At 47.8% G+C, this 25,450-nt stretch overlaps 9 protein-coding genes across 9 annotated transcripts; 4 read left to right on the top strand and 5 right to left on the bottom strand.

Moving 5' to 3' along the window:
• Positions 1-404: 404 nt before the first annotated feature.
• BU24DRAFT_427105 (uncharacterized protein) lies at positions 405-1,748 on the bottom strand. Its single transcript, XM_033529143.1, has 5 exons — positions 1,298-1,748; positions 1,140-1,242; positions 998-1,088; positions 668-945; positions 405-597 (listed from the first exon to the last, which is right to left on the bottom strand). The coding sequence occupies exons 1-5, from the start codon at positions 1,646-1,648 to the stop codon at positions 500-502; spliced, it is 921 nt and encodes a 306-aa protein (XP_033379255.1). The 5' UTR covers positions 1,649-1,748; the 3' UTR covers positions 405-499.
• Positions 1,749-2,017: 269 nt separating this feature from the next.
• Positions 2,018-4,347, bottom strand: BU24DRAFT_427104 (uncharacterized protein). Its single transcript, XM_033529142.1, has 3 exons — positions 4,028-4,347; positions 3,279-3,950; positions 2,018-3,231 (listed from the first exon to the last, which is right to left on the bottom strand). The coding sequence occupies exons 1-3, from the start codon at positions 4,212-4,214 to the stop codon at positions 2,312-2,314; spliced, it is 1,779 nt and encodes a 592-aa protein (XP_033379254.1). The 5' UTR covers positions 4,215-4,347; the 3' UTR covers positions 2,018-2,311.
• A 1,166-nt stretch (positions 4,348-5,513) lies between these two features.
• Positions 5,514-9,559, bottom strand: BU24DRAFT_466671 (multidrug resistance protein; the record flags this gene model as incomplete). Its single annotated transcript, XM_033532386.1, has 5 exons — positions 5,514-6,194; positions 6,246-7,255; positions 7,307-8,207; positions 8,257-8,536; positions 8,589-9,559. The coding sequence occupies 5 exons, from the start codon at positions 9,557-9,559 to the stop codon at positions 5,514-5,516; spliced, it is 3,843 nt and encodes a 1,280-aa protein (XP_033379253.1).
• Positions 9,560-10,753: 1,194 nt separating this feature from the next.
• On the top strand, positions 10,754-12,351 carry BU24DRAFT_454448 (FAD/NAD(P)-binding domain-containing protein; the record flags this gene model as incomplete). Its single annotated transcript, XM_033531319.1, has 4 exons — positions 10,754-11,052; positions 11,109-11,380; positions 11,429-11,799; positions 11,857-12,351. The coding sequence occupies 4 exons, from the start codon at positions 10,754-10,756 to the stop codon at positions 12,349-12,351; spliced, it is 1,437 nt and encodes a 478-aa protein (XP_033379252.1).
• A 67-nt stretch (positions 12,352-12,418) lies between these two features.
• Positions 12,419-15,324, bottom strand: BU24DRAFT_427102 (uncharacterized protein). The gene is made up of 8 exons (XM_033529141.1): positions 15,158-15,324; positions 15,078-15,101; positions 14,896-15,011; positions 14,311-14,759; positions 13,944-14,242; positions 13,456-13,893; positions 13,143-13,393; positions 12,419-13,092 (listed from the first exon to the last, which is right to left on the bottom strand). The coding sequence occupies exons 1-8, from the start codon at positions 15,248-15,250 to the stop codon at positions 12,606-12,608; spliced, it is 2,157 nt and encodes a 718-aa protein (XP_033379251.1). The 5' UTR covers positions 15,251-15,324; the 3' UTR covers positions 12,419-12,605.
• A 1,395-nt stretch (positions 15,325-16,719) lies between these two features.
• Positions 16,720-17,779, top strand: BU24DRAFT_436272 (uncharacterized protein; the record flags this gene model as incomplete). The annotated part of the gene is made up of 4 exons (XM_033530144.1): positions 16,720-16,799; positions 16,835-17,313; positions 17,398-17,641; positions 17,680-17,779. The coding sequence occupies 4 exons, from the start codon at positions 16,720-16,722 to the stop codon at positions 17,777-17,779; spliced, it is 903 nt and encodes a 300-aa protein (XP_033379250.1).
• A 1,872-nt stretch (positions 17,780-19,651) lies between these two features.
• On the top strand, positions 19,652-21,933 carry BU24DRAFT_427098 (P-loop containing nucleoside triphosphate hydrolase protein). The gene has a single exon (XM_033529140.1). It carries the CDS (start codon positions 19,818-19,820, stop codon positions 21,744-21,746), a length of 1,929 nt encoding a protein of 642 aa, XP_033379249.1. The 5' UTR covers positions 19,652-19,817; the 3' UTR covers positions 21,747-21,933.
• A 533-nt stretch (positions 21,934-22,466) lies between these two features.
• Positions 22,467-23,540, bottom strand: BU24DRAFT_355480 (putative ToxD-like zinc binding oxidoreductase; the record flags this gene model as incomplete). Its single annotated transcript, XM_033523857.1, has 1 exon — positions 22,467-23,540. One exon carries the CDS (start codon positions 23,538-23,540, stop codon positions 22,467-22,469), a length of 1,074 nt encoding a protein of 357 aa, XP_033379248.1.
• Positions 23,541-23,899: 359 nt separating this feature from the next.
• On the top strand, positions 23,900-25,143 carry BU24DRAFT_496077 (NAD dependent epimerase/dehydratase family protein; the record flags this gene model as incomplete). The annotated part of the gene is made up of 2 exons (XM_033534175.1): positions 23,900-24,496; positions 24,551-25,143. The coding sequence occupies exons 1-2, from the start codon at positions 24,082-24,084 to the stop codon at positions 25,141-25,143; spliced, it is 1,008 nt and encodes a 335-aa protein (XP_033379247.1). The 5' UTR covers positions 23,900-24,081.
• Positions 25,144-25,450: the final 307 nt, after the last annotated feature.

Genomic DNA, 25,450 nt, shown 5'->3' with positions numbered 1-25,450 from the left:
AAGTCCTCCTCGGAGAGCTCCAGCAGGATTCGCTTCCTCAGCCTTGTCGAAAAGATTGCGAGCTCGACAGCCTTACGGGAGAACCATCTGGAGTTGTGTTTGAGCGCGAACTCAATATGGTATTCAAGTAAGTGAGCTTTATCTCGTGAGATGTTTAGATTTATCCAAGGTTGGAATCTGATTTAACTCGTGTGAATGTAGCAAAACCGACGTTGCGCCACAGTCTTCGAGCGTGGCGAAGATCGCGTTTACTCGAAATCCGAAGCCATCAGATAAGGAATCTCGCGCGGGGTAGTCACTTTCAAGTGGGCTGTGATCCCGCTACTATCACGAATATACCTCTTTTATCTCGATAGACTATGTGTTTGGCGTATCGGTTGTGGACATGACACAGGGGCGACTACTGGTGATAAGGGCATCTTTATGAGACTAAGAATGATAACTACGTATAATGACATTAAATGAATGGTTTCCTTCCACATAGACGCAATCTTCCCAACTATTCGAAGTATAGAATTACGCGGACTTCGACGCTTTCCCGGCATCTTGGAAAGTTGGTTCCCACAGGTTGTTGGTAGAACGAGGCATGCGGAACTCCTACATAACACATCGTGTCAATTTAGTGATTCTCTTTTATCTCGTCTATCATCAAAAGGGCGAAACATACCTGGCTTGCCGGTGGAATCGAATTGTCGAAATAGAAGCAATTCGGAAGGCTGGTGGTCGCTCAGGTAGTGCCACCTTTGCGCAGGATTGTAATGGATAAGTACGTTCTCAATGACTTTTAAGTTGGCCAGTCCCTTTTTGGGCGTATCATTTAAATCCTCTGCGCTGCTGAGGTAAATGTTGTCTAGATCCATGAAATCTAGCATAAGATCGACCGAGGCTGCGTCGCATACGGCAAGAGGCCAGTCTTGCAAAGGGCCGAACAGCGGTCGCCAGACACTGTCATGCCAGTTAATGCAAATCTCTACCCGCCCAGAAAATAGGCACCCACTTGAGAGTAATGTATCTACCTGATAGTAACCTGTCGTAATCAAAGGGATTGAGCTCCTTGACAAGGGCTCCGGTTTCCTTCTCATTGATATCTAAAGTCGTGTCAAAGTTTATACTTTGTAATGTGCATGGACAATACTGACCAATATGCGCTTGCCGCGCAGGTTGTGGATACGTACTGGATTGTACCTCTCCATCAAGTTCGCGGGACGACTTCTCAGGCCATGCCTCGTGTCGTTTGCGTATCTTCTTTACCGTCAAATCCAAGCAACACTGATCCAAACAGCGTATGTGCACTCACAGAGCAGTCGAATATCTGCACAGAGGCTGCGTTTGTGTACATCAATAAGGCATCTGCCACTTCTTTGCAGTATGTCTGTTCCACTTTGTGGCGATCTTCAAAGTCATCGTAGGTCATGGCACTTGCCATTTCCAGGACGGCGATACCATTTTCCTCAAAGGATAGCGAGTGCGCTTCCTTACGCAGGTCGTGCAGAGGTACATCGTGAACCTCCCGGACAAGGTTATCATGCGGTAGTGTGGTCGGCAAGGAACGATGGATCGAGTACGGTTTCACTCGATCGTAAAAAGGGTCTTTGGCGAGGAAATCGATCGAAGCTTTAGCTTGATGGGTTGTTGTTCGCGCTGCCATAGCGGGCGATAGTGCGACGCGGGTGCGGGGGGTGCGGGTCGGTCCTTTGCGACGGCGGATGCGCTAGCTGGCTGAGTGCTCAGCCTGCTCTTCTTATATTAACTACAATGAATTGCATAGGCCTTGATTGCGTCTTGCAGTACGCTGGGCAGAGCCTCATACATACTCACATGATTCCCCGTGCCCCGCAACCGTCAAGTGGCAGCCTAAATATGCGTATGCATCTGCGACAAAGTAGAACTGGAGATGAAGCTTGCCAAGCTGCTGTCGTCGTTGAGTGAATTGAGCGACTCGGAGCTACAGTGGCGTAGGTAAAACTTGCTGATCTGTCTCCCGTCGACGGAAAAGTAATCACGTCATGTCCTGATGTAAAGGGCAAAATGTATTCATTCCATTTGACTCACCACCCGCTAACGAGTAAAGAAAATTGTCATCAAGAAAAGCAAATACCATGCCATCAAGAAAACCGAAGAGCGTGTTGTCCAGGAAACAACAATATAAGACAAAGGAAATAACAGAAAATTCACTCTCTGAAGAATTGTGATTCGGAACAGTGAAAACGGGAAAACGATAGCTGAACTATAGGAATTCAGGCCGTACGATCTGTTTAAGGGAGGGGGACAGAAGCTTGAAAAAAAAAAAATGAGGAAATCAAGGAAAAAATCAAGGAGAACCAGCGACTGCAGCATAAGTCTTCCTCAACCTGCGCTTCTTCCCCAGGCTTGCGCCCGAGAGAAATTTCCAAACAGTTCCACGATCCAAATTGAACATCGCCAAGGACAACAATAATACAGGAGCCGTTACTGAAAAGAAGGTATAAATACCCTTGCGCGACTGATCGAAGGTAACGAAGTTCATTCCGAAAATTGAAGTACAAAAGGACAGAGGGATGAATATGAAGGCGAGTAACGTCAGTCGATATACCCGCTGGCCTTGTAAAATAGCATTCCTTGCTTCTTGCAAGCTCGCCTGATTTGTGAGAGCAGTCATGGACATTTTGCATTGCTCTTGCAACGCGTGGGTCCTATCGAGGATGTAGCGGATGTCGCGGTGCAGTTGTTCGGCCATCAGTTCGGGTTTGTTTGCCGAAGATCGAGGCCAATCTAGGATATCACGTGTCTCAATCAGTTGGAGGACATCCATAGTGGAGTTGGCATGACGGTTCAGGATGTCCTTGTAGAAGTCTAGGGTGTGTTGGACTTCCAGCATTGTCGACACATATTTTCCCGGTTCTATGTCAAGCGCATCCAAACCTGAGGCGACAACATTCAGAAATTGGACCTCTGAAGTTCCCCAGAATTGGAATAATTCGTGTAGTGCATATAAAGAGTCCTCGCTCATTCGTTTCGCATTCAAAGATCTACCATAACACAACGGGAGCAACGAGACGCTCTGAGGTCGCCCCTTGTCGCTGTGTACTGGAGAGCCAGATGGGAACAGCCTGTGTTTTGCGCCTTTAAGGGAAATCATACGTTTGAACATTGTCACTGGGAAAATCGAAGCCCCCTGATGAAGACCTAGATGTACCCACGGCCCAGGGGGGCTTTGCAACAAATCATCCCCCGAGTCGAGCCATATCAACGCTAGTTGAGGAATTAGCGTAACCCCATTCATTGTTGCAGTGACTGACCTGTCCATCTCCCGTCGCTCTTCTCTTGCGACACATATACAGTGACGAGTTGTTCAAGACTAAATATACTCTCGCTGTGTACATCGAATGCACGAACAATGGAGTTTCCGGTTTTCCAATGAGAACCCTTGAGACTGGAAAGATACTTTCCCATGCCCCTTGCAGCTGTCGACCTTATTTTTGACACGCTCTCGCCTACTGGCGCGTCATAATGGCCTACAGTTGTCAAGGTCAGGTGGAAGATGGAAGTTTGGGAGCTTGGCAGGACGAAGGGGGACTGCCTAAGAAGAGCTTGGTGGTGATGGAAGAAGGAGAGATGTCTGTAGAAAACCTCTGGGTCGATACGGAAGCGTGCTCCAATCTGGCTCACCCACTCGGGACTAGGATAGCCTCTAAGAAATACCAGCACGTTAGTATCCGGACCACTTACCCCCAAGCTGTCCTTCAAAGGCAGGGCCAACTCATGTCCTGCGATGTGCGCCGACTCCTCGACTTTGCCATCCAACATATAGAGCCAAGCGAAACTTGGTGTTGATTTCGGGGACATATAAGATGTTGGTCGTGAACTTAACCATTTTGCTAGGTCTGACCAGTCTTGACCTTGGTAGAGCGAGTCTCTTGCGCTGGTAGTTGCATGATCGCAGATTCGCTTGATGTAGCTGGAGGCATCGACTGCAAGATGGAAATGGGTTAGCGCATGTTGTGTTCATGCCATGGGCTTGAAGAATGTATCGTGATAATCTACATACGTTGTTTAGGTGTTGATGAATACAATGGCGGTGGCCGGCTAGCAAGGCTGAGGCCGGCGGTAAGGCTGACTGGTGCAAGAGGGGTCGCTGTTGTTTCTGAGCCTGCGACTAACGGATCGGGAGATGGAGCACTTCGGGTCGGACTGGCCCCATCGCCATCGGAAGAGTAGATGCTATGTACTGACATCTCCAGACTGCGGTGTTAGATCTGAACGCAATAATGGGACACATCCCCACGGCTTCTGGTGAGATGTTCGGCCATTCAAAAGCAAAATGGTCATCAGGCTGAACTTTGGCGGAAATATGGCGGTAAGTGAGATGATGACCACTGTAACCCGGCTGGAGTACCCTGTTCGGATGAATATATAACCGTCGCTTGGCAACAGCAATTCCAGCTTCTACTGCATCAGCCACCCACAAGGCTGAAATGCCCTTCCAGTGTACTTCTGCAGGGTGAATCCTAGAATTTCTATCAAATTTCCACGTCAACTGTACTTTCTAATGCATTACTGATGATCGTCGAACTTCATAGCTTTCGCCCAACATTGCGTTGGCGTGGTTCAAGGTATTCTTGTAACAAAGCAAGGTGAATTAAAGTTTAAAAGCATTCATAAGAACCGCGAATTGAAAGAAGCTACTTGCTTTACCGGAGTAATTCGCCGTCCACCTATTTGACGGTGACCATCTATAGCTTGTCCCATTCTGCCATCTTCAGCCAGCAAATATTGTAGAAGACCATGTTCATTGATTGTTGCGAAGTAGGGTTCTCCTGCCACGTCAGTGTAAATCATGCAGTCTGAGGAAGAACATGACTCATGGGCTGCCATTGGCGATCTTCCACATTGAAGTAAGTGGAGTGTTGGCGAAAGTTTCGGGCTGTACACGAAGAAGTAAAATGGGATCCGAAGTGACCTTCTGAGAATATAGCCGGCGTAGTTATGCAACTGCATGGTAACGACTATTTGTATTTTACAAGTTCATCAACCAATGGTACGAGAGATATTACCTGCACAAGGCTCTTGAAGTCAGAGAGACCATGTAATCGAATCATAGGTCCAATGTGGGTCTGCCCCGTCATCAATTGTTCTTGGAGAAAATTAAGAATCAGCAGTGTCGTCCTCGATGTGGGTGTTTGACTCTCATCATTGCACACAGTGTGTAAAAGAGGGAAGCGCCACAATGAAATTCAGCCAGTAAGCACATCAAGTAAATTGACGTTGAATATGCTTCAATGACCCTTAAACCAATACTGCACGTCTGTATATCTGACAGATAACACATAGCACTGCAACAAAGGACACTGTGTGAGAGAGAATGTGGAGATAGCATCCTACATTATGAAGTGATTAGATAGGGTATAGATAAACCAGGGGGATATGAAACATATGATTGAGTGTAACTTTTACCATTCCTCATCAAGAATGGGAGCCAGACTGCTCAGCAACGCACGAGTCTCAATGATCTTGTTGGCCAATGAAAGCACCAACTATTCCAACGACTGAGCTTCACACATCTTCGAATACATGCCACCTTGCGCGAGCAGATCCTTGTGCATTCCCATCTCCGCGATCTTACCCCTGTAGAAGACGCAAATCAGATCAGCGTCCTTGACAGTGCTCAAGCGGTGCGCAACAGCAATGGTAATCCTGTCGCTCTCCATTGCAGCCCGTGCCAATGCACCTTGTACTATCTTCTCGCTCTCCGTATCAAGCGCACTTGTTGCCTCATCAAGCAGTAGGATCTTCGGCTTGCGAATCAGCGCTCGCGCAATAGCGATGCGCTGCTTCTGCCTACCAGACAGCTGCGCGCCGCTGGACCCAACATCCGTAGCCAGGCCTTCAGGTAGAGAGGACACGAAGTCCCATGCGTTGGCCGCACGCAGCGCTTCTTCGATCCGACCATTGAAGTCTGAGGCTGCGGTATCGATGTCCGAGTCGCTGACGCCTAGCGCGACGTTCTCACGGATAGTGCCTTGGAACAGGGTAGGTTCTTGCTGCACAAGGGTCACGAGACGGCGGAACGCGTGCGGGTTGAGCGTAGTCAGCGAGACACTGTCAATATTGATTGCGCCGGACGAAGGATCGTAGAAGCGCTCGAGTAGTGCGATCATGGTTGATTTGCCACACCCGGATGCACCGACAAATGCAACGAATTGGCCTCTTCGAATCTATACGATTGTTAGTCGACTTAATGTGTGGAACATGCTAGAGTGAAATACCTCGAGATCAACGCCTTTTAGAACTGTGGTCTCAGGGCGGAGGGGATAGCTGAATCGAAGATTGTTCATGTCGATTGCATCTCCTGAGCTGGGAGTGTTGTCGCGGTTTTCTGGAGTCTCCTGGATAGTTGGCTGAAGCTCCTCGAGCCAGAAGATGTAGTTGGCTGCGTTGATACCCTTGGTGATACTCGTCGAGAATTGGAAGAGCTGTGCAGCTGACTGTCCCGAGTAGAAGACACCCATAAAGGCAACGAAGAAGGCGTACGGGCTGATTTCCCCAAACGACAGGAGACGGCAGCCGTACCAGAATCCAAGAGCCATGAACCAATACTCAATGGCTTGAGTGAAAGCAAAGCATAGCATTAAGGTGAACAGCGGCTTCTTGGAGTGTGCCACGGCTTGATCAAGTTCTTCAGTATACTTTTCAAGGACAGATTCCTCGATAGTGAGCGAGGACACAGTACGAATGGCAGTTATTGCTTCTGATGCGATGGAGGCACTTGCAGAGTAGCGTTTAGAAACATCCCGGTCGAGCTTCGCGTCAAATCGAATTTTCAAGTAGCCGGCAGTGACAAGTGGTGGGAGACCAGCACACACAACGACTAAGCCAAACTTCCAGCTATACACGATAGCCAGTATGCTGCAGGCGCTGATGTTGAATACCGCGACGAGAATGAGTCCGATGTTGTAGCCCATCAACTCTAGGACTGACTGCGGGTTGGAGTCGACCCGACTGGTAAGAGCACCTGCGTTATTCTCCGTGCGGTCGAAGAATTGAAGATCCTGGCGGAGCATGTGATGGAGACCGAGTTTGCGCAGCTTGTGACTCAGTTGCTGCGCGACGACATTGGTAGCATATCCGAGAGCAAAGTAGGCGATGAAACAGCCGACGGCAAGGACGATGTACATAGTAGCATAAAAACTTCCTTTGTCTTCCATTTCTCGGCCTTGAAGGGGGAATATTTCCATGATATGGGCGAGCAAAATTGCCTGGCCAGGGAAAGTGGCACCTGGAGACTGTCAGCATGGTCGTATAGAACTGGCACAGAGACGGTATCTACCAGCTAAAACACACCCAGCAAACACGATGAAGTACGTCCAGGCAAGTTCAGGTGTCAGCCGGATGAGACGGGTAATGACGTTTAGGATTCCCTGCTGGCCGTGGTGATCGTAGTTATCACGCTCTTTTTGAGTTTCCATACGTTGATCTACGGAAACAGCGTACTGTGTCGCAGTCCTGGTCAAGTCAAGGGACTCCAGCTTTGAGTTGGGTGTTTCTTCAACTACTATATCATCTGGAGATACAGCCTCCGGCACATTGAGATTCTGGATTTGGACGAGACGTGCATAAGCTTCGCCCTTGGCCATCAATACCTCGTGGGAACCCGCCTCGATGATCTTCCCCTTAGCCATGACGACGATATTATCAGCCTTTCGAATGGTAACGAGTTTATGCGCAATAACGACTGTTGTGCGACCCTCAGAGGCCTTGTCAAGTGCTTGCTGAACAATACCTTCAGCATTAGGGTCTAATGCACTAGTAGCCTCATCAAGGAGAAGGATCTTAGGCTGAGACACAATGCTACGGGCAATAGCAATACGCTGCTTCTGACCACCAGAAAGTAAGCCACCGCGCTGTCCAATCTCAGTATCATATCCGTTGGGAAGGCCAGAAATGAAATCGTGTGCAAACGCGATTTTGCAAGCTTCCTGGATGCGCTCCATTTGCTCCTGGCGTGTGACATTTGCCCACTGTGTACCGACGAGGCCGTGCTTGATGTTGTCGAATACGGATCCTTGAAATAAGACGGGCTCCTGCTGAACAAGGCGGACATTCCTCCGAAGCCAACTGAGATTCAATTCCTGAATTGGACAACCATCTAGGGTGATAGAGCCAGACTGGACATTGTACCATCGCTCGATGAGGCCGATAATAGTACTTTTACCTGAGCCCGATTGACCCTGTCTAGCAGTCAGCGCCCATTCACGTGCAGAGAAAAGTTGAACCTACCACTAGAGCTGTGACTTTGCCAGCAGGGATCTTAAGAGAGAACTTGTTAAGAATAGTGACACCTGGCCGCGTCGGGTATGCGAAGGTGATATCCTGGAGCTCAATATTTCCAATTGTCTCCACTGGCTGCTTGCCATTTGTATTGAAGGGGTCGATTTGAGATTTCCTATCGATCAAATCGAACAGTTTGGCTGCCGCTGCTGTAGCCCTTGTGAAGTCAATTGAGTACGGTGCGAGGGTTGTGAGACTGGTAGCCGCGATGATAACCGACAAAAGGACACTGCGACGTTAGCACGTATGCTCCAGCAGGATAACAATCATAGGACACTTACGTGAATATTGTGCCAGCATTATGAATCTCACCCCGAGCCAGCATCCGAATACCCTGCCAGAAGGCCAACCCATAACCGAGGTAAATGATGCAGTATTCGGAAGAGAACAAAATACCAAAGAGTGGTGAGATCTTCTTTCCAACATTGTGGGCGTCGATCAAATAGCTGTCGAAATTCCCGACTAGGTTCTGGTGCATGCCGAAAGCAGATATTGTACGTGCGCTAGAAAGAATACCCTCAGCAAAGGAGTTCGACTGCGCAAATATCTCAAGCATCCTGGTCTCATAACCAGCCATCATACCAGCAGCAGCGCCATTGACGATGAGGGTTGCGGGCGCAATGCACAGACAGATAAGGGTGAGCTTCCATTGGGCGACGAAGGCGATGATGAAGGCGGTAATGAAGGAAGAGAGGCCTTGGAACGTCAGACCGAACTTCTCGCTGATCCCACCTTGAATCAATCGGCCGTTAGAGGTAGCCTGTGTGGCTATCGAGCCACCGCTGCCGATATCGAAAAATGCGATTTCTTGGCTGAGCGCAGCTTTAAGGTAATGATGCCGAATGTTTCGAGTTATGCGATAAGAGGTGTAAGTCAACAGTGTGTTGTAGATATAAGATAGTATGAATCTTCCGATTCCTAGATAGACGAAATAAAGAGCAAGTTCTGCTGCGTCCTCGCGAAATTGGCCTGGTGCAGATTCTCCGGAGGTGAATTGGGTAAGGATGGTAATGAACTCTCCGAAGATAAGATTTTGCAGGGCGATTCCAGCGCCAGAAACAACGGCAGCCGCAATGGCGATGCCTTGCAACATATAGTCGATTGAGCTTCCATACTTGAAGATCCTTGTGTATGCTGCAAAGCCAGACTGCTCTTGAGGGGAATCTACGTCGAGGCGGTCAGCGACGGTGGCAGCATGACTCTCTTCCACGGAGTTCTTGATTTTCTTCTCCTCCTCCCCCTTTGCACTCATCTTTAGACTGCGCGTTCCCGAGATGCTAGTTCCTTCCAGAATCTAATTAGATGTTAACAGGGATTGAATGGCGACTATTCGGGTGGACTGTTTGACGATCTTGTATTTCGAGGAGCAGCCAAAGCACATGAAGAGACACATATAGTACAATTAAAATACAAATGAGTTAAACGGTGAAGGAACAATGTATGTTAAACGAATTATATAGGGCTATTAAAGAACAGCAGACACAACTTGGTCAATGATATGTAAATAAATGGTGACGAAAGGGGTAAAGCTCATTGCCTCATTGGGCAGTCCCGGAACCCGCAAAAACCGTTCCGTTGCCTATCTCAAAGAGGACAGCGAGCATGTGACAAGTACCTTGCGTCAAATTTGACATCACGGCGCTGGAGCCCGCAAACCCCGCCGCTCCACTCAGTGACCGAACAGACTGGCCACTGTGACAGTGTGTCATCCTTCCCTGTGAGTGATGATCTCTGCAGGCAATATCTTCCAGCCAATTTGGGATCATACCGCTGAAGGTGTTGCTGCAATCAAGATGGGTCGCGAGTCCAGGGCCAAACCACTGAATATGGCCCACAGATGGAATGCACTGGTGCTACGTTAGTTAACGAATAAAATTGCCCAAGAACCCAATGTGACTGGGAGCTACGGTAAGGATAATGTGTAGGAGTTCAAGGAGGTCTCTACTTATTTCGACAAAGATTCAAAATTCTTTCTTGGGAGGTTGACTGCTAAAGCTGTAAGATGCAAAAAGCTGATACCGAAGAGATCTTGTTGTGGTCAACACATTAACCTACATCAATCCTCATTGACCCTTTGCTATATGATTTTGATGCATTTTCCCTGCAGTCGGAGATCGTATTCTACTCTTTCAAACGTAACATAGATTTCAAGAAACCAAACATCTAAGGAAAGCCTGTGGCATCATTCAATCCGGAACATTCACCGAGACTTCCTTGGCATCCGACTGGAAACATGAAGTATTACGCTAACATAGATTGGCTGCCACGCAGCGCCCTTAGTACTCCAGCGCAAGATTTGTCTGGTGTCCGAGACTCCCGATTCCGGCCGATGCACCACCGAGACGTCTGCTTCAACGTGTATTTATACTCTGAAAGTGCTTTTGTGTTATAAGCTCATACCTTCTCAATTGCAAGTTCAGTCCTTTCCTGTGTCATAGCATTCAATATGGGCGTTAAAGTTATCATTGTTGGAGGGAGCATTTCCGGCTTATCCCTTGCCAACATGCTCGAGAAATTCGACATCGATTATGTTCTTCTCGAAGGTCATTCTACCATTGCACCCCAGCTTGGCGCAAGTCTCGGTTTGCTTCCGAGTGGACTACGCATTTTGGATCAACTTGGATGTTACGAAAGGATTCAGAAGATTGCTGGAAACACATACTACAAAGCTAGCATGCGGCTTTTCGGAGGGGGAGCTTGGGATGATCCAAAACCTGTAACATTTTCTGAGAAGTTGGAAGAGAGGTATGTCCCTCATTCAGAGCAACGATTGTGTAAATGATGCTGACTGACACCTTTAGAATTGGATATCCGCAGATATTCGTCGATCGCCAATCCGTGATCCAAGTTCTGTTCGATAATCTCAAATTCCCGGAAAGAGTTCTTACGAACAAGCGTGTGAACCGAGTGGAAAATCACCAGGACAAAGTGACTGTGGTCACAAAAGATGGATCGACGTATACCGGAGACTTTGTAGTTGGAGCTGATGGCATCCACAGCACCGTCAGACAGGAAATGTGGAGAGCAGCACATGAGGAACAGTCAAATCTGTTTTCATCTGACCCATTTCAAGGTTTGTAGTTCCTGTTACCATCATCGAAATTACTAAAAGCATTTGCAGACCTCCAGTGTGAATCGAAGTGCATCTTCGGCATTTCGAGAAAGCCAGCCGCCCTACCAAAGTCACCTCTTCAAATCAATGCGTTCTTCAAGAACTGTAACTATATGATCATATCTGCACCAGAGGACCGCATTTATTGGTTTTTATTCGCGCCCTTGGACAAAGTGTTCGGCAAAGATATCCCCAAATTTTCGAAAGAGGACGAACGAGCTCTGGCGGAGAAGCATTTCCAAGATCGCCTTACGGACGACATGTTATTCGAGGATCTCTATGAAAATAGGTTGCAAACGTCTCTCGTGAGCACTGAAGATCATGTTTTTCCTCGCTGGCATTACCGCCGGATCATTACGATCGGAGATGCTGCTCACAAGGTAAGCCATGCAACAGGCAGTCATTAAATAATGGCTACTGACCGAAAATTTCAACAGTTGCACCCGATCAGCGCCCAAGGTGGAAACGGCGCCATGGAAACCTCAGCAGTTCTGACAAATTCGCTCGTTGCAACGATAAAGGCCCACGGGTCTGATACGCCGCTCAACGAAGAAGACATCACCGCGATGTTTACCGATATCCAAGCGAAGCGCTTCCAACGCGCCGTTGATGCAGTTAACCAGGGCCGCAAGACAAATTCTGCGTCGATCAAAGAGACCGTAGCTTCGCGGATCTTTGTCAACCATTTCTTCCCCCGCTTTGGACAGAGTCTGATCTTTAAACTCGTCATTAAAAACACTCTCACTGGCCCCGTTATCGAGGACCTTCCCCTTCCTTCACGTCACTCTGAGGCCCTGGAGCGCCACAAAATGACACATTCACGTAAATGGCCAGTATTTTGGAGCTTCATTTCAGTTGGTGTTGGATTATTTTCGATTCTTTTGTATAATCATAGCCAGTTCTTTCCCATCACTCGACACGATTTGCTTTAGGAAAACTGGTCTTATCTCCCGTGGGGAGGTGTTACAGGGGTTTTAGGCCAAACAGTAGCCACATAATCATAATTTGAATTTGTTGGAAAGTGTACGTTGTGGGGCATCTAATCGGCGGTGATTGAGTTGTTTCCAAAGTAATCCCAAGAACATAAACTCCCACAGCAAAGCACCACGTTCCGTACGTGCACAATAAAGTTATGTAAGACTTTTAATGACTGTACCACAGGGAGTCATAAAAGATGCGGTCCTTACTACTCTCTCATCGTAGAGCTTACATCCATATCCTGCAACGTTTCCATGGAAGATTGGTTGTCATAGAACCAATTTTCCAACTCCGCTCCGTTACCCATCCAAAACATCGGATTCACTGCCCATTGAAGCTCGTCGGTGTTGATCTCACTGTTTCTAGGGTCATGAATAAGATCCGGTTGTACTTCTTCGTGACTTCCCAACGACTGTACAAATGATTGATTTGCCGAGTATGTCCGGGCGTGTGGAAGTCCAAGAGCAGCCAGCTGCGCTTCTGTTTCTTCCGCCCGCACCTCAATGTATCTGACTGCAATGTTATAGAGTACCTGGAAAAGCTTGTGCATTTTCGCAGCCGGCTCTGAAACGGCTGATGCGGATTCAATTGACTTCAAAAATGCTTCGAGACGTGCAAGGTCCGCATGGTCTCGGGTTTCCATGACATTGCAGAATACTACTATGATCGGAACGAAAGGTGCAAAGAGAAGTGTCCTGCAGATGTGAGTACCTGTGTGCAATTCGCGATTATCTCCGCTACTCACCAATGAATGTACGTAGAGAAGTAGAGGTTGTTGCCTTTCTGAATGATTTCCATGCATTCATGATGCTTCGCTATGGTCGCCCTTGCGACTTGTACGCAATCTGAGCTGAATGTTGTCAAGCAATGGGGTGCTCGTGGGGCAGCTCGGTAGACATGGGTAAGAAGCGATAGCCGAAGGACCGCATCTGAGGTAGCATAAAAGTCCATGAGATTTTCGCCTGCATTCTCCTTCGACACTTTGAGCCATTTATTCTGTGATCAATGTTAGTTTCCTGCAACACACGATCTCAAAGCCCGATTTTTGCTCCACATACCATTGTCGTTTGTGTCTCGTGCTCCAAATCATGTAGAGTTGATCTAAGTAGTTCAATTCTGGATTGGCGGACGGAGTCTGGTTGATTTATCGATCCAGGAGAATAGAGATATTCATAGATGTTGCCTTGGCACCTCGCAAGTTTAATCCACAAGACGAAGTAAGCAAGAACAGATTCTTGCCCAACGCTGGGTGGCGATGGAAGATCGATGCCTATATCCCACTCTGGAATGGTTGAAGCTCTACCGAGACGAAGGGAGAGACTCTTGTCCACATAGTAGGTGCTCCAGAATAGAAATTGCGTGTATCTATGGTCTTCAGGGTTTTTACCATTGATGCATACAGTTCGGTGGTAACCTAAAGTTTGACATAATTCTGACGCTTTGGATGACAGAGACCAGCATAGTAAGGACTTTGATGACCCAATTGCATAGAAAGCCTAGGAGGCTGTTAGTCTGGGAGCAATCATCTCTACGATACAGGACATACAGCGAAGAGAAGAGCAGCAACCACGTTTGGTGCTGCTGGTATATGTAACGGAAGATTTGCTAGCCCAGCCTCGAGGTTATCGCGACACAAGCGAGCATATGAAAGGTGTTGCTCCTTTTCGTTTTCGGAGATGTCAGCCACACAAGCAAAGTCCCAAAAGAGAGAATATAGGCCAGCATTGACGCTAATGAAGTCAAAGGGTGAAAACTGATCTGCGAAATAAACCTCGAGACATAAATCCCCAAAAGACTTCATCGTGATGTATTCGTAGACCCACCCTGAGCCAGCAAGCCGTTGGACTATTACACAAAAGCGTAGGTTAGAGGTCGTGCCTGAATTACTCTCTCATGAGGTGCAAGACACTTACCTTTTGCGATACGAATGAGTGATACAGCTTTCTGGATAGGGGGTAAATCACGCCGCTGCGCTTGGCTCGGTAGCTTTACACGCGCTGCCACGGGCTCGCTCAATATATTGGATGGATTAGAGTCATTAGCTATGGTTGAAAGAGCATCCAGCGTTCTACGGGTCTCTGGGTCAGGCTGCCCAAGTAGGTCAGTCGTCACAAAATTCTGTACAAACTCGTTGACGAATACAGAGTGAGCAGACAAGGACGACTGCCCTTCCACGATTGGGGTTGTGGCAGAATCTGAGTAGCTGGGGGAGGGTGCATTTGTAGAAAGAACACAGGTTGTTCCTGAGGGGTCGCAACGTGACCCTCTGTTATTGCTGACCCTCGAGCTCTGCGTTTTGAGATCTCTCAACAACTGGGTCATAGCCTCGAGGCGGTGATCGATCTGATCGATCTTTTTCTCGCTATACAGTTCAAATTGTATCAGAATGTTTCATTTTGCTTGTTCAACCAGGGGCTCTGTGGAAGGAAAATAGAACAAGGGAAGGCAATATTTTGAAGAGCAAGAGGTGCAGGTGTTAAGACGCAGGTACCACGTACTACTGAGGGGTAAGTAGGATGCGTGTCCGCTTCTCTCTCGGTCTGTTGGCCAAGTACGTACACTCGGTTCTAGTACGTTGACATTGAAGACAAGGAACGGCTCTATCGCATCGTGTCTTTCTGGTGTCAACACGATACGGTCAAGATAATGTCTAGGTAATTACGAGAGATAATGCACATACCTTGCGTGTACGACAAGGTTCACACTGCATTTAAGTTAGATGTGCTTGTTGATGTTGGTGGAACAAGAGAGATGACTGACCGCACGCGCGGAATTTCTAACACAAGAGTCTGATACCAACGACGACTCGGCACCCTCATCGTAATCGCTGACGTTCAGCTGCACGTTGTCCATAGTGAAAGATTCAATCAGATTACCCAGGTGACATGGCGTTTTTGACAACCCCTGGGGTCTTCAAGTTGAATTTCTTTTCCCGCGGTCGTCATAGAAGTTGGTGGCATTGTCCGGTGGCCGCATGTCCCGGCCCCGAAGTGTCTGTGCACCATTTGCCCAATAGTACCATGGAACGTGAGAACCGCGAACACTTAGTATCAGATGATGGAGTGAACCGAAAATCCTGAAATACAACGAATTAAGCCACTGAGTGTTTACTGTATTTGCTTGCTTGCTTGTTCGCCTGGTGAATCTCGCGCAATGCTATGTTCAGGTGACAGGCATGTGGACTGGACGTTGATCCATGCCACTCCACTTTATCTCACGAAGAGAATTGTAGTCTGACTACTCTTTATAAATGCTGGCGCTAAGTTTATCTAGACAGTATTTCTATTTGTTCATGCTCGCGTAGCCCCACCGGTACCTGAGGGCTCCAGCCATGGCTCTTTTGTGTTTGGGGGTTCAGTGCTGTTGGTGGCCGCGTGCTCCGACCTCCGGCTTTCCTGCACTTGGAGTGAAGCTTAGTTAGTGATGAGGCGTAAAATTGATCTCAAAATTTCACACTTGGCGGGTTATAAGCGTCGGGGCATATTTCCTTCAGCATCAGGGTCTTTAAATGTTGATGAAAGTATACCTGTGAAGTACGCCAACAGATGCTCGAACAGGTGAGGGAAAAGTTCCGAACATCGCCAAACCAAACGAGGGTCGTCGATATAACTTGTGCGCCCAAAGCCGACCTCCTTCAGCTCCTTTATGACTCCTTTCGCTCTAGATTTGTTATCATCATGAAACCCACGAAAGGCAACTCCCCGGAGGTCACGAAAGCAACCTTTGAATACCTCTAATTTGTACTGCATTCCTTGCAGCGCTTCCTTCCAGACCGCCACGATGCGAACGCAATCAACGCCAGTATTTCAATGCTCAAACTTCTCCGGGCATCGAGGAATAATCAAGGATGTTCAAAAGACGCCGGCGTGCGCGATGTTCTGCAAGGACTTTCTGCTAAAGGCATGCTTTTTGAGCTCATTTGCAATACACTGGAAGCTAAGTAACGACCTGCAGCATCCGTAGCTGTTATACAAATCACAGAGCAAATGCCGGCGTCTTCATTAGCAGACATACTGAGGCGGTATGCTTCGAGATGTTTGAGCTGTCACCTAATAAAGAGGCCGTTACGCCTAAAAGCAGCAGGCTCATTCACGGCTTCCCAACAAATGCAGTGGAGGTTACTCTAGAGCAGTCTCCACTACAATGATTACAAGTACATTCTCCCTCTCAACATCGAGCAACTAGATCTCCCAGAACAGAGGCATACCAATGCACTCGTACTGAAGAATTTATTGCGCCCCGAGAACGGCATCGCGTTAATGTCAGGAGAGATGATGGCCCAGAACTTCAGTGCTATGTCCTTTTTGGAGGCCCTCACTACAATGAGTTCTGAACCCCGGGTTATTTTACACGTCGGGACTCAAGTCATTGACTCCACAAACCTGGAGGTCGCACAGGCATGGTTGGGCCTTCATTCATCCGACGAGAAAACGTAAGCTGTGGTGTCTTCTTGAATGATCAGGATGAAATCATGGTACTCGATAAAGGCGGCACGGTCGAGGAACTACAAACTTCTCCCTATGCGGATCAGCTGGACCCGTGCCTGGTTTATCTAGATGAAGCGCACACCAGAGGTATAGATCTTAGACTTCCTGCACATTATCAAGCTGCAGTTACTCCAGGTGCCAATGTAACGAAAGACAGACTGACCCAAGCCTGTATGAGAATGCGAAAGCTTGGAAAGGGACAAAGTGTAATTTTCTTTATATCGAAACACATTGAACAGGAAATCCGTCAGAGTTGTGGCCATGAAGACAAGTCGCCGGAAATAATCACGGTGTCGAATGTTGTCTCTTGGGCTATCACCGAAACGTGCAAGGATTTTCGCAGAGCAGTGCCAACTTGGCTGAATCAAGGACTCCGATTTACTAAGCGTCAACCCATCTGGCATCATCTCACTGACCAAGACGATAAGAGTCGACGGGAATATGGCGAAGAATTCAAAGAGGATGATGCTCCCTCTCTAGAAATGCGATACCGTCCACGCCCACGCCAATAAGACCTTCCTTCAAGGTTCAATGGGATCAGCCCGCGCTATGCAGCTGTGTTTCAGGATCGATGCCAGCAATTCGAGCTCACAGAAATGCACCATGCCTCACTTGATGAAGAACAAGAGCGGGAATTGGCGCCCGAGGCTGAACAAGAATACCAAATGGAGGAACTTCCCAAGGTCAAGCCAGCAGAAAATTCAATCCATCCAGGTCTGGACAAATTTATTGTCGAGGGCATATTGCCCAAGGATCCGTTTCTCCCGGCGTTTGCGACTCTCGAGACTACATCAGCGACGCAACAATTGATGTGTCTGAATTCCCGAGCGCTATACTGGTCACGCGGGATTTTGCTGTGACTGTCGATAGATCGTTTGGCCCCGAACTATTCTAAGATGCTTTCCAAAGACCTGTTCAGTGGATCCTGACCGTGCGAAAAAATCCTAATGTGCTCATCGTCGTCAGCCCCTACGAGGTTCAACAGCTCTTGTCACACCTTGAGCAATCTAGGCACGTGAAGCTCCATCTGTTTTCTGCAAAGGTCAACCTAGGATACGATTCGCTTGATCACTTGAATCTCTACAACGTATTCGAGAGACAAGGTGCATCGATCCATTCCACGAGCCATTGTCAGTCGCTTGTGTCAGTTCTCCGGCCAACTCTACCTAATATCCTTCGACGACTATGTAGAGCTCTGCAACTGGCTCGGCCTCGCTTGGGAAGCCACGAACGAGGATGTCGTACTTGGACCGGGCGGATTCATGATTGCCAGCCTAAAGCACGAGGCTGGAACGCCGGTTTCCGGTTTCTCAAAGAGCCCCGTACACTTCCTGAAGGTTCTCACCTCAAAGGTCCGGAAGCACAGTGAGCATATTGAGAGAACACACATGGGCAGGATTTTCCAAGGGGTACGATTGCTAAAGAGTGACTTTGAGGATATGGCAAATAATCAGTGAAAGTAAATCCTATCAATCTTGCAGTTATCCATGTTGTTCCTCATAGAGAAAATTCTTTACTTGATAGAAATTTAAAAATATGAGTAATAAGTAAGTACGTCACGAGTGAATGCACACGGAGGTTTGTTTAAGATTTCCATTCATGAGGTAAAATAAAATTTAACACTTAGTATATTACCTACTTGTATTAGTATTATGGTATATCATGATATAATCTGATAGTGTAGTCAAAGCCTCTCCTATTGAAACTGTATTACCATAGATGACTTCAGGATCGACCGTGTCTTTGTACGATCTAGTAAAGGTTACTTACACCATGGGCTTAGTTAGATGGTTTGAAAACAAATCAAGGACGGAGAATAGATACGATTGGGGAGTTAAAGAATTCGAATATATTTATCTTTGGACATGTTGTCGCTATAGTTGCATTCAATGTTCCCGAGGGCACAATGAAAGCACGGATTTTTTTTTTGGTAACGTCCATGACAGCCTCAAGCTGCATTGCTGCAATCGACTCAGAAGCGGGTCTACCTAGGCCAATTAGATTTTGGATTACGCATACCTTTCGCCAGCGCTAGGTATTGCCTTATGTAGTTAGCTAGGATTGCTACTTTTTGGAAGCGCTAATGAATCAGGTAATACCAGGGATAAAAGATACTGCAATGCTTACGGGCAGCTCGGGGGAGTATTGCTTGGGATTGTCCATAGCATGCCAAAAAGCCTGAGAATAGGTCGTATCGGCATGTGAGCAAGCGATTTGGGCGGTTGAAAAGAGTTGTATTCGTGACTTCCGACAGGAGACGATAGTGTGCAAGGGAGAGTTTCGGGCCAACCCGAAGAAAGATGCATAGCAATCATACGCGTAGTAGACCCAAATCTGACAATTAAACCTAGGTTCCCGATAGTTAAGCAAACCCCTTCCAGGATACTCCTTAGGAAATACTTGAAAATATCAGTTTTAAAGATTCTGCCCTGTTCGTAAGCTCCTTCGCCCTTGTGACTCTCTCTTGCGCCCTTAATCTAAATCTTTCTCGGGTCTTTTGCGTAAGATTTGCTCAGTTGTCAGATATCTAGGTTTGTGTTTGTTCGACACTAAGCATCTACCCATGGGCCATACGCATGGGAAGGTCCCTGCAGTATAATTGCAAGGTACTATAATCAACTATCTAGGACTAGGCTAGGTATCTAACCAAGTTCAACTTATGTTGACTCATTGCTAATGGCTTGGCATAACAGAACTGCGACCTCGAGGCTTCAACTTCGTAGACATGCACTAAGATTGCGTAGAAAGTAAATAAGAGAAGCAAATACTTAATATGACTAGGTATCTAGTTCTTTTAGTAAAATTTATACTTAGCCACCGAGGATTAACCTATATAAGATTCTCTATCTCCAGTCTGAAATTTTGTGCAAGTATAAATATATTTGACACAAGTAACTTGATCGAAGTCACGTACATTTATTTAGGGAATCTGAATGGGGTTTCAGCTCTTCAAGACTCCTGGTCACGGATCATATGATACCGACCCCTTGCTCGAGGCAGCAACGACTTCCGCCGCCACATATAGCAGAGATCTGGAAGCCGATGACAGCGACAGCGATGATGATAATGACGAAAACCAAGATGTGAAGGATGCACGCACCGAGAGGCTCCGCGATACAGGAGGGTGGCTCGGATACCTGAGAGACTTCACGATTTTCTTACCCTACGTAGTGCCTCGTCGGGATTTCAAGGTGCAGCTTTGCCTGCTCATCTGCATCATCACACTCGTTTTAGAGCGTCTCATGCAAGTCGCGATACCTTATACCCTCGGGATAATCGCAGACAAAGTCACATCTGGATCTGCACCTGTCCAAGAGCTTCTGGTTTTCCTTGGTCTCGACGTTCTGCACGGCTCTTCAGGCCTCGGTCTCATTCAGGATCTATCGAAAATTCCCATCAAGCAGTTCTCGTATAAAAGGCTTACCAACGCCGCCTTCAATCATGTCATGGCACAATCGATCGACTTTCATTCAACACAGGATTCAGCCGAGATAATGAAGGCGGTCGAGCAAGGAGAAGCTGTGGGCAACGTGCTAGAGTCCGTGGTTTTTGACATCGCACCACCCTTGATCGATGTTATTGTTGCCTGCACTATCTTCTACCAAAGATTCGGACCTGCAGTGGCAATGGTACTGTTTGGCGCGTCAGTGGCCTACTTGGTTTTGGAAACTTCTTCAACCCGACTCACAACTGACGACCGGAGGAAGCTGACGAAGGCAGCGCGAGTCGAGACTCGTAAGATACATCAAGCGATCCAAGGATGGCAGACCGTGGTCTACTTCAACCAATTCCATCGTGAGACTCGGAACCTGGCCGGTGCAGTGTCTGAACACATGAAGGCCAAGACGCGATTTGAGGCGCGACAAGCGCTCATCCAAGCCCTGGTGGAATTGTTTGTACCTGTCACTTTCTTCACACTGGCCTACCTGGTTCTACGACACATCGCTGCCGGAACAGCATCACCGGGAGACTTTGTCTTTTTCTTGACGTATTGGGATTCAATCATTTACCCACTGAAGTTCCTGACAGAGCACTTCCGCTGGCTCGTGAGCGACTTTGTCGACGCCGAGAGACTCCTTTTTCTTCTCAAGACTAAGCCATCGATCGTCGACGCGCCCGAGGCGTTGCCCCTTGCCCCTTGTGTCAATGAAGTTCGTTTTGATGAGGTTTCTTTCCAGTACGAAGAAGGCCGTTACGCACTACAAGACATCTCGTTTACCGCCTCGGCGGGACAAGTTGTCGCGCTCGTTGGTGAAACAGGTGCCGGCAAGTCGTCAATACTAAAACTGCTCTTGCGTATGCACGACATCACAGCTGGCAGTATTACCTTCTCAAATCAGGATATACGGGATGTTACGATCAGTTCCATTCGCAATGCTGTAAGCGTTGTCCCCCAGACTCCGATGTTTTTCAATGCGCCCATCATAGAGAATGTGCGGTATGCGCGCAGCACAGCAACTGATGAAGATGTACACGAGGCGTGTCGCGCAGCTGCTATACACGACACTATCATGCGTTACCCAGAAAGCTATGATACGCAAGTTGGTGAGCGCGGAGTCAAGCTGTCGGGAGGTGAGGCGCAGAGATTGGCAATCGCACGGGCATTGCTCAAGAATGCACCAATTGTGCTGTTAGACGAAGCAACTAGTGCTGTTGACACAATTACAGAAGGGCGAATCAAAAGCGTGTTAGGGAATCTTCGGCGGGGGAGGATTTGGATAGTAATTGCACACCGACTCAGCACTATTGTAGATGCCGACCAGATCTTAGTGTTACACGAGGGCCGTTTGGTTGAGAAGGGGAGCCATGCTGAGTTATGCGAGAAAAGGGGAAGATACTGGAAGCTTTGGGAACAGTCTTAGAGCATCATATTGCCGATAACATATTGAGTTCTACACGGTTTCAGCCACCGCCTACGCACTTATGCCTAGTAAAGCAGTCATTGCAAACAGAGAGCACTGTGCGAATGTTCTCTTCGTTGCTTCGCTATGATCGTTGTGGCAGTCTGCCTCCATCTCCGTTTAACGTAACTAGGTATAGAATAGAGCGCAAAGTCAACGCAGGATCGCATTCGCACGCTCCGGGCGTCTTAAAACTTAACAACATCAACAGACCCGATAGCCAGTCACCACTCGACATACGCGCCGGACGTTAACTATACCGGAACCCGGATTTCTGTCTGGGAGTGAACATTAAGACTCTCGACAAAGTGAAGCAATCACTATCCTAGTATTCTAGATACTAACGGTGGTGAAATGCACTTATGAACCGATTTCATATCTTGTTCTTCTCAGAGATAAGATATGCAAACTCGAAATTCCTAGCGATGAACCAGATGACTTATTTTTCCATCAAAACCACTTTCAGATCAATGGTGTACCGATCCAGTTGACTCTTATCTCTGGAGCAGACTCATAGTGAAACCATGAACGGAAAGACTACAAGTTTCGACATCGCTGCTCGCTCGGCCCTCTGCTCGCCTTTATAAGTATCGCCAAATCAAGTAGTTGTGTTTTGGGATGCGTCCCTAGCACATTGGCTACTTCCGGTACGACAATGATTATTCATTGCATCGAAACAGATTAGAACTTGACCACCAGCTTCGAGCCTGATACTTGTTTCGACCGAAGTCTGCCGAGACCTTCAGAAATGCCACCAAAACCGCCATCGATTGAGGTTAGAGGAGGCGCCTTGATTATTCTTGCAAGTTGGAAGAGGCTTGCGTAAAATCTGACCAGGGCATCGCGATCTGTGGATGAAGCAGGATACTTCGGACCAATGGGGGATAGCCAGGCAAATGCCCGTCCAAGAAGCTGAAAAGACATGATCATCTTCACTTCGACCCCAGGAATGCTGGCCTTAGTGTCGAGTAATGTCACCACTTTGCCACCGTTATTCTGCAGAATTTGCGCACAAAACTCAGTCGACTTGCCCTCTGAGAAGCAGTCAAGAGCTCGGGTAATGCTTGGATGTGCTGTGGCTATGTCTTGAACTGCTGTTGGCTCGTGGTAGTCGAAAACATGATCCGCGCCATATGCTTTGACAAGCTCAAAAGAATGAGGCGATGCCGTTGTTATGACTTTGTAGCCTGCCATTTTTGCCATCTGAATTGCGAAAAGGCCCACGCTACTTGAACCCGCATAGATGAAGATCGAAGTTCCAGCTGGACTCTGCTGATTTCCATTCTCATCAGGCCAAGGAACGTCCAAATGGAGGTGTAGTGCCTGCATAGCTGTGGCCGCCGAAATGCCGTATGTGGAGGCTGCCTCATCGCTGATAGTGTCGGGAATCTTCCATATAAGGTCCGCTTCCACCTTGATGTATTCTGCAAACGAGCCGCGGCCTTCATCAATGCCGCCTTGCACAAACCCAGCAACACGGTCGTTGACCTTCCATCTACCGAGTGCGGCCTCTCCAATCTCTTCAATGACTCCTGCAAAATCACAGCCGGCAATCTTGCCCGGAGGAGCAATGAAATCGATGAACTTGGCATCAATGGGATTGAGGGCAACTGCATGGATTTTAACTAGGACTTCAGTCTTAGAGGGTATAGATAAAGGGATATCCTCCTCTTTGACGTCTTCGCCAAACGACTTTCCGGTAAACAAATTAGCAGATCGTGCGAACACTCCGCGCTGTGTCACAAGGGCTTTCATCGCGATTTTCTGATCGTGTACAAGACTTTCGCGCGAAACAGCTGCAGAAATGAAACTTCCTGAGTGTTGTGATCTCTCATGTCCTTTATGAGACAGCAATGCATTCAACATTGCCAGTTTTCGGACCAAGTTTCGTGCGCGGTACTATGATCCGGATTTCTGTGATGATGATTAGTATTCGTTCTATGTTGCGGGTTAGTAGCCGCTTGCGCGCTCGGCTAACCAACCAGACTATCGGCCTTAGTTACATTGACTTTCCCAAAGATCACTAATATTGTATCAAACAATATGCGTCTAGCAGCGGTCCAGATGGCATCGAAGGCACAGTTGTGTTTGCGGGCACTGCACTCGGCTGTATCATCTGAAGATGTTCGCCATTCACACTAAACACTCATAGGCATATGATTACTCAACATGTCGACTTAAGTGCTGTTCGCTCGCACCATTGTGCTTGCCGCACGCAGTCCTAGCCTTCTGTTCAATCAATACCCGCTCAACTTATTCCGATTCTCCCTGCTCCTGCGCTTATACAGCTGAAAGCATGTCTGCACCGATTGTCTTCATCACGGGATCTACTGGTTTCATTGGAGCCCAGGTCACCCTAGCTGCCTTATGTGCTGGCTATAATGTGAGGTTGAGTGTCAGGCGCTCAACTCAAACCGAAGGACTGCGTCAAGCATTCCACGAGTTTGATGATAAGCTCGATTTTGTCGTCATACCTGACTATACCATAGCGGGTGCCTTTGACTCTGCGCTCAAGGATGTGCATCATATCATTCATCTTGCTTCTCCCCTACCCAAACCCGGCGAAGATCTTCTGACCCCAGCAGTCAAGGGGACGACCTCGGTACTAGAATCCGCGCATCGCACTCCATCTGTTAAGACGGTTGTCATAACCGCATCGGTAGCGTCCTTAATCCCCCTCGGAAAAGGGGCTGATGGGCTTGTTGTGACCGGTACAAGCTCAATCTCTGGCGTCTATCGAAACGTTCTAACTGAATGAATTACAGAAAGTATCGACAAGGAAGAGCTATCTTTCGACCACTCCATCGTTCCCTCACTTGAGCCATTTGGCCAATACCATGCTAGCAAATTGGCGTCGTACACGGCCACTCTAGACTTTGTTGCATCCAAAAGTCCTCGCTTCTCTACTGTCACGCTCCATCCCGTGTTCGTATTCGGCCCGAGCCTTCTACAATATTCACCGGAAGAGCTATCTGGGACGAATGCGATGCTGTTCGGATCGCTATATTCAGAAGAGCCGATGTTCGCACCGTTTCGCGGCGTACATGTACTGGATGTTGCGGAGGCTCATATTAAAGCTCTTCATCTGCCCCAAAGAGCAATATCTTCGTATCTGCTCTCTGCAAAGGATCGTTCATGGGAGGAGGTGCTGGACTTTGTCAAGGAAGAGTTTCCCACGGCGGGCTTTAAAGCGAAGGCAAAGTCCGGTGACCGCTGGAATGTTGACACAACTCGTGCTCAGAATGAACTCGGCCTACAGTCGTGGAGGGAGATGGAGGTGCAAGTCAAGGACGTGGTGGATCAGCAGCTAAAGCTTCGTGCCAGTGAGGCTAGCAGAGCCAACAAGCCCCCAGCATAGACTACATACACATTCAGATGAGAATAGCATACTCCTACAGACTTTTATGCACTATTGTGGCCTGTGGCCCTTTTGTGAGATCACTCGTGCCTCTCACAGGCATACACTACCTTGACGATTATTTAAACATTAACACTTACATAGTTTAGAGGCACGTTTATCTGTAATAATGGGGGCAGCATTTCCACATGATTTTATCAACATTATGTTATGTCTACCAATTGACCGTATCCTCAATTTTTGACCAGGAACGCAGTTATTAAAGGCCGGTTGTGACGATTATGCATCCAGCATAATCGATCGCTGC

The sequence above is a fragment of the Aaosphaeria arxii genome (genome assembly GCF_010015735.1).
Source record: "Aaosphaeria arxii CBS 175.79 unplaced genomic scaffold BU24scaffold_10, whole genome shotgun sequence".
Taxonomy (NCBI): domain Eukaryota; kingdom Fungi; phylum Ascomycota; class Dothideomycetes; order Pleosporales; genus Aaosphaeria; species Aaosphaeria arxii.
Note: the sequence above shows the minus strand (reverse complement) of the source record. Positions and strands in the feature narration are given on the sequence as shown.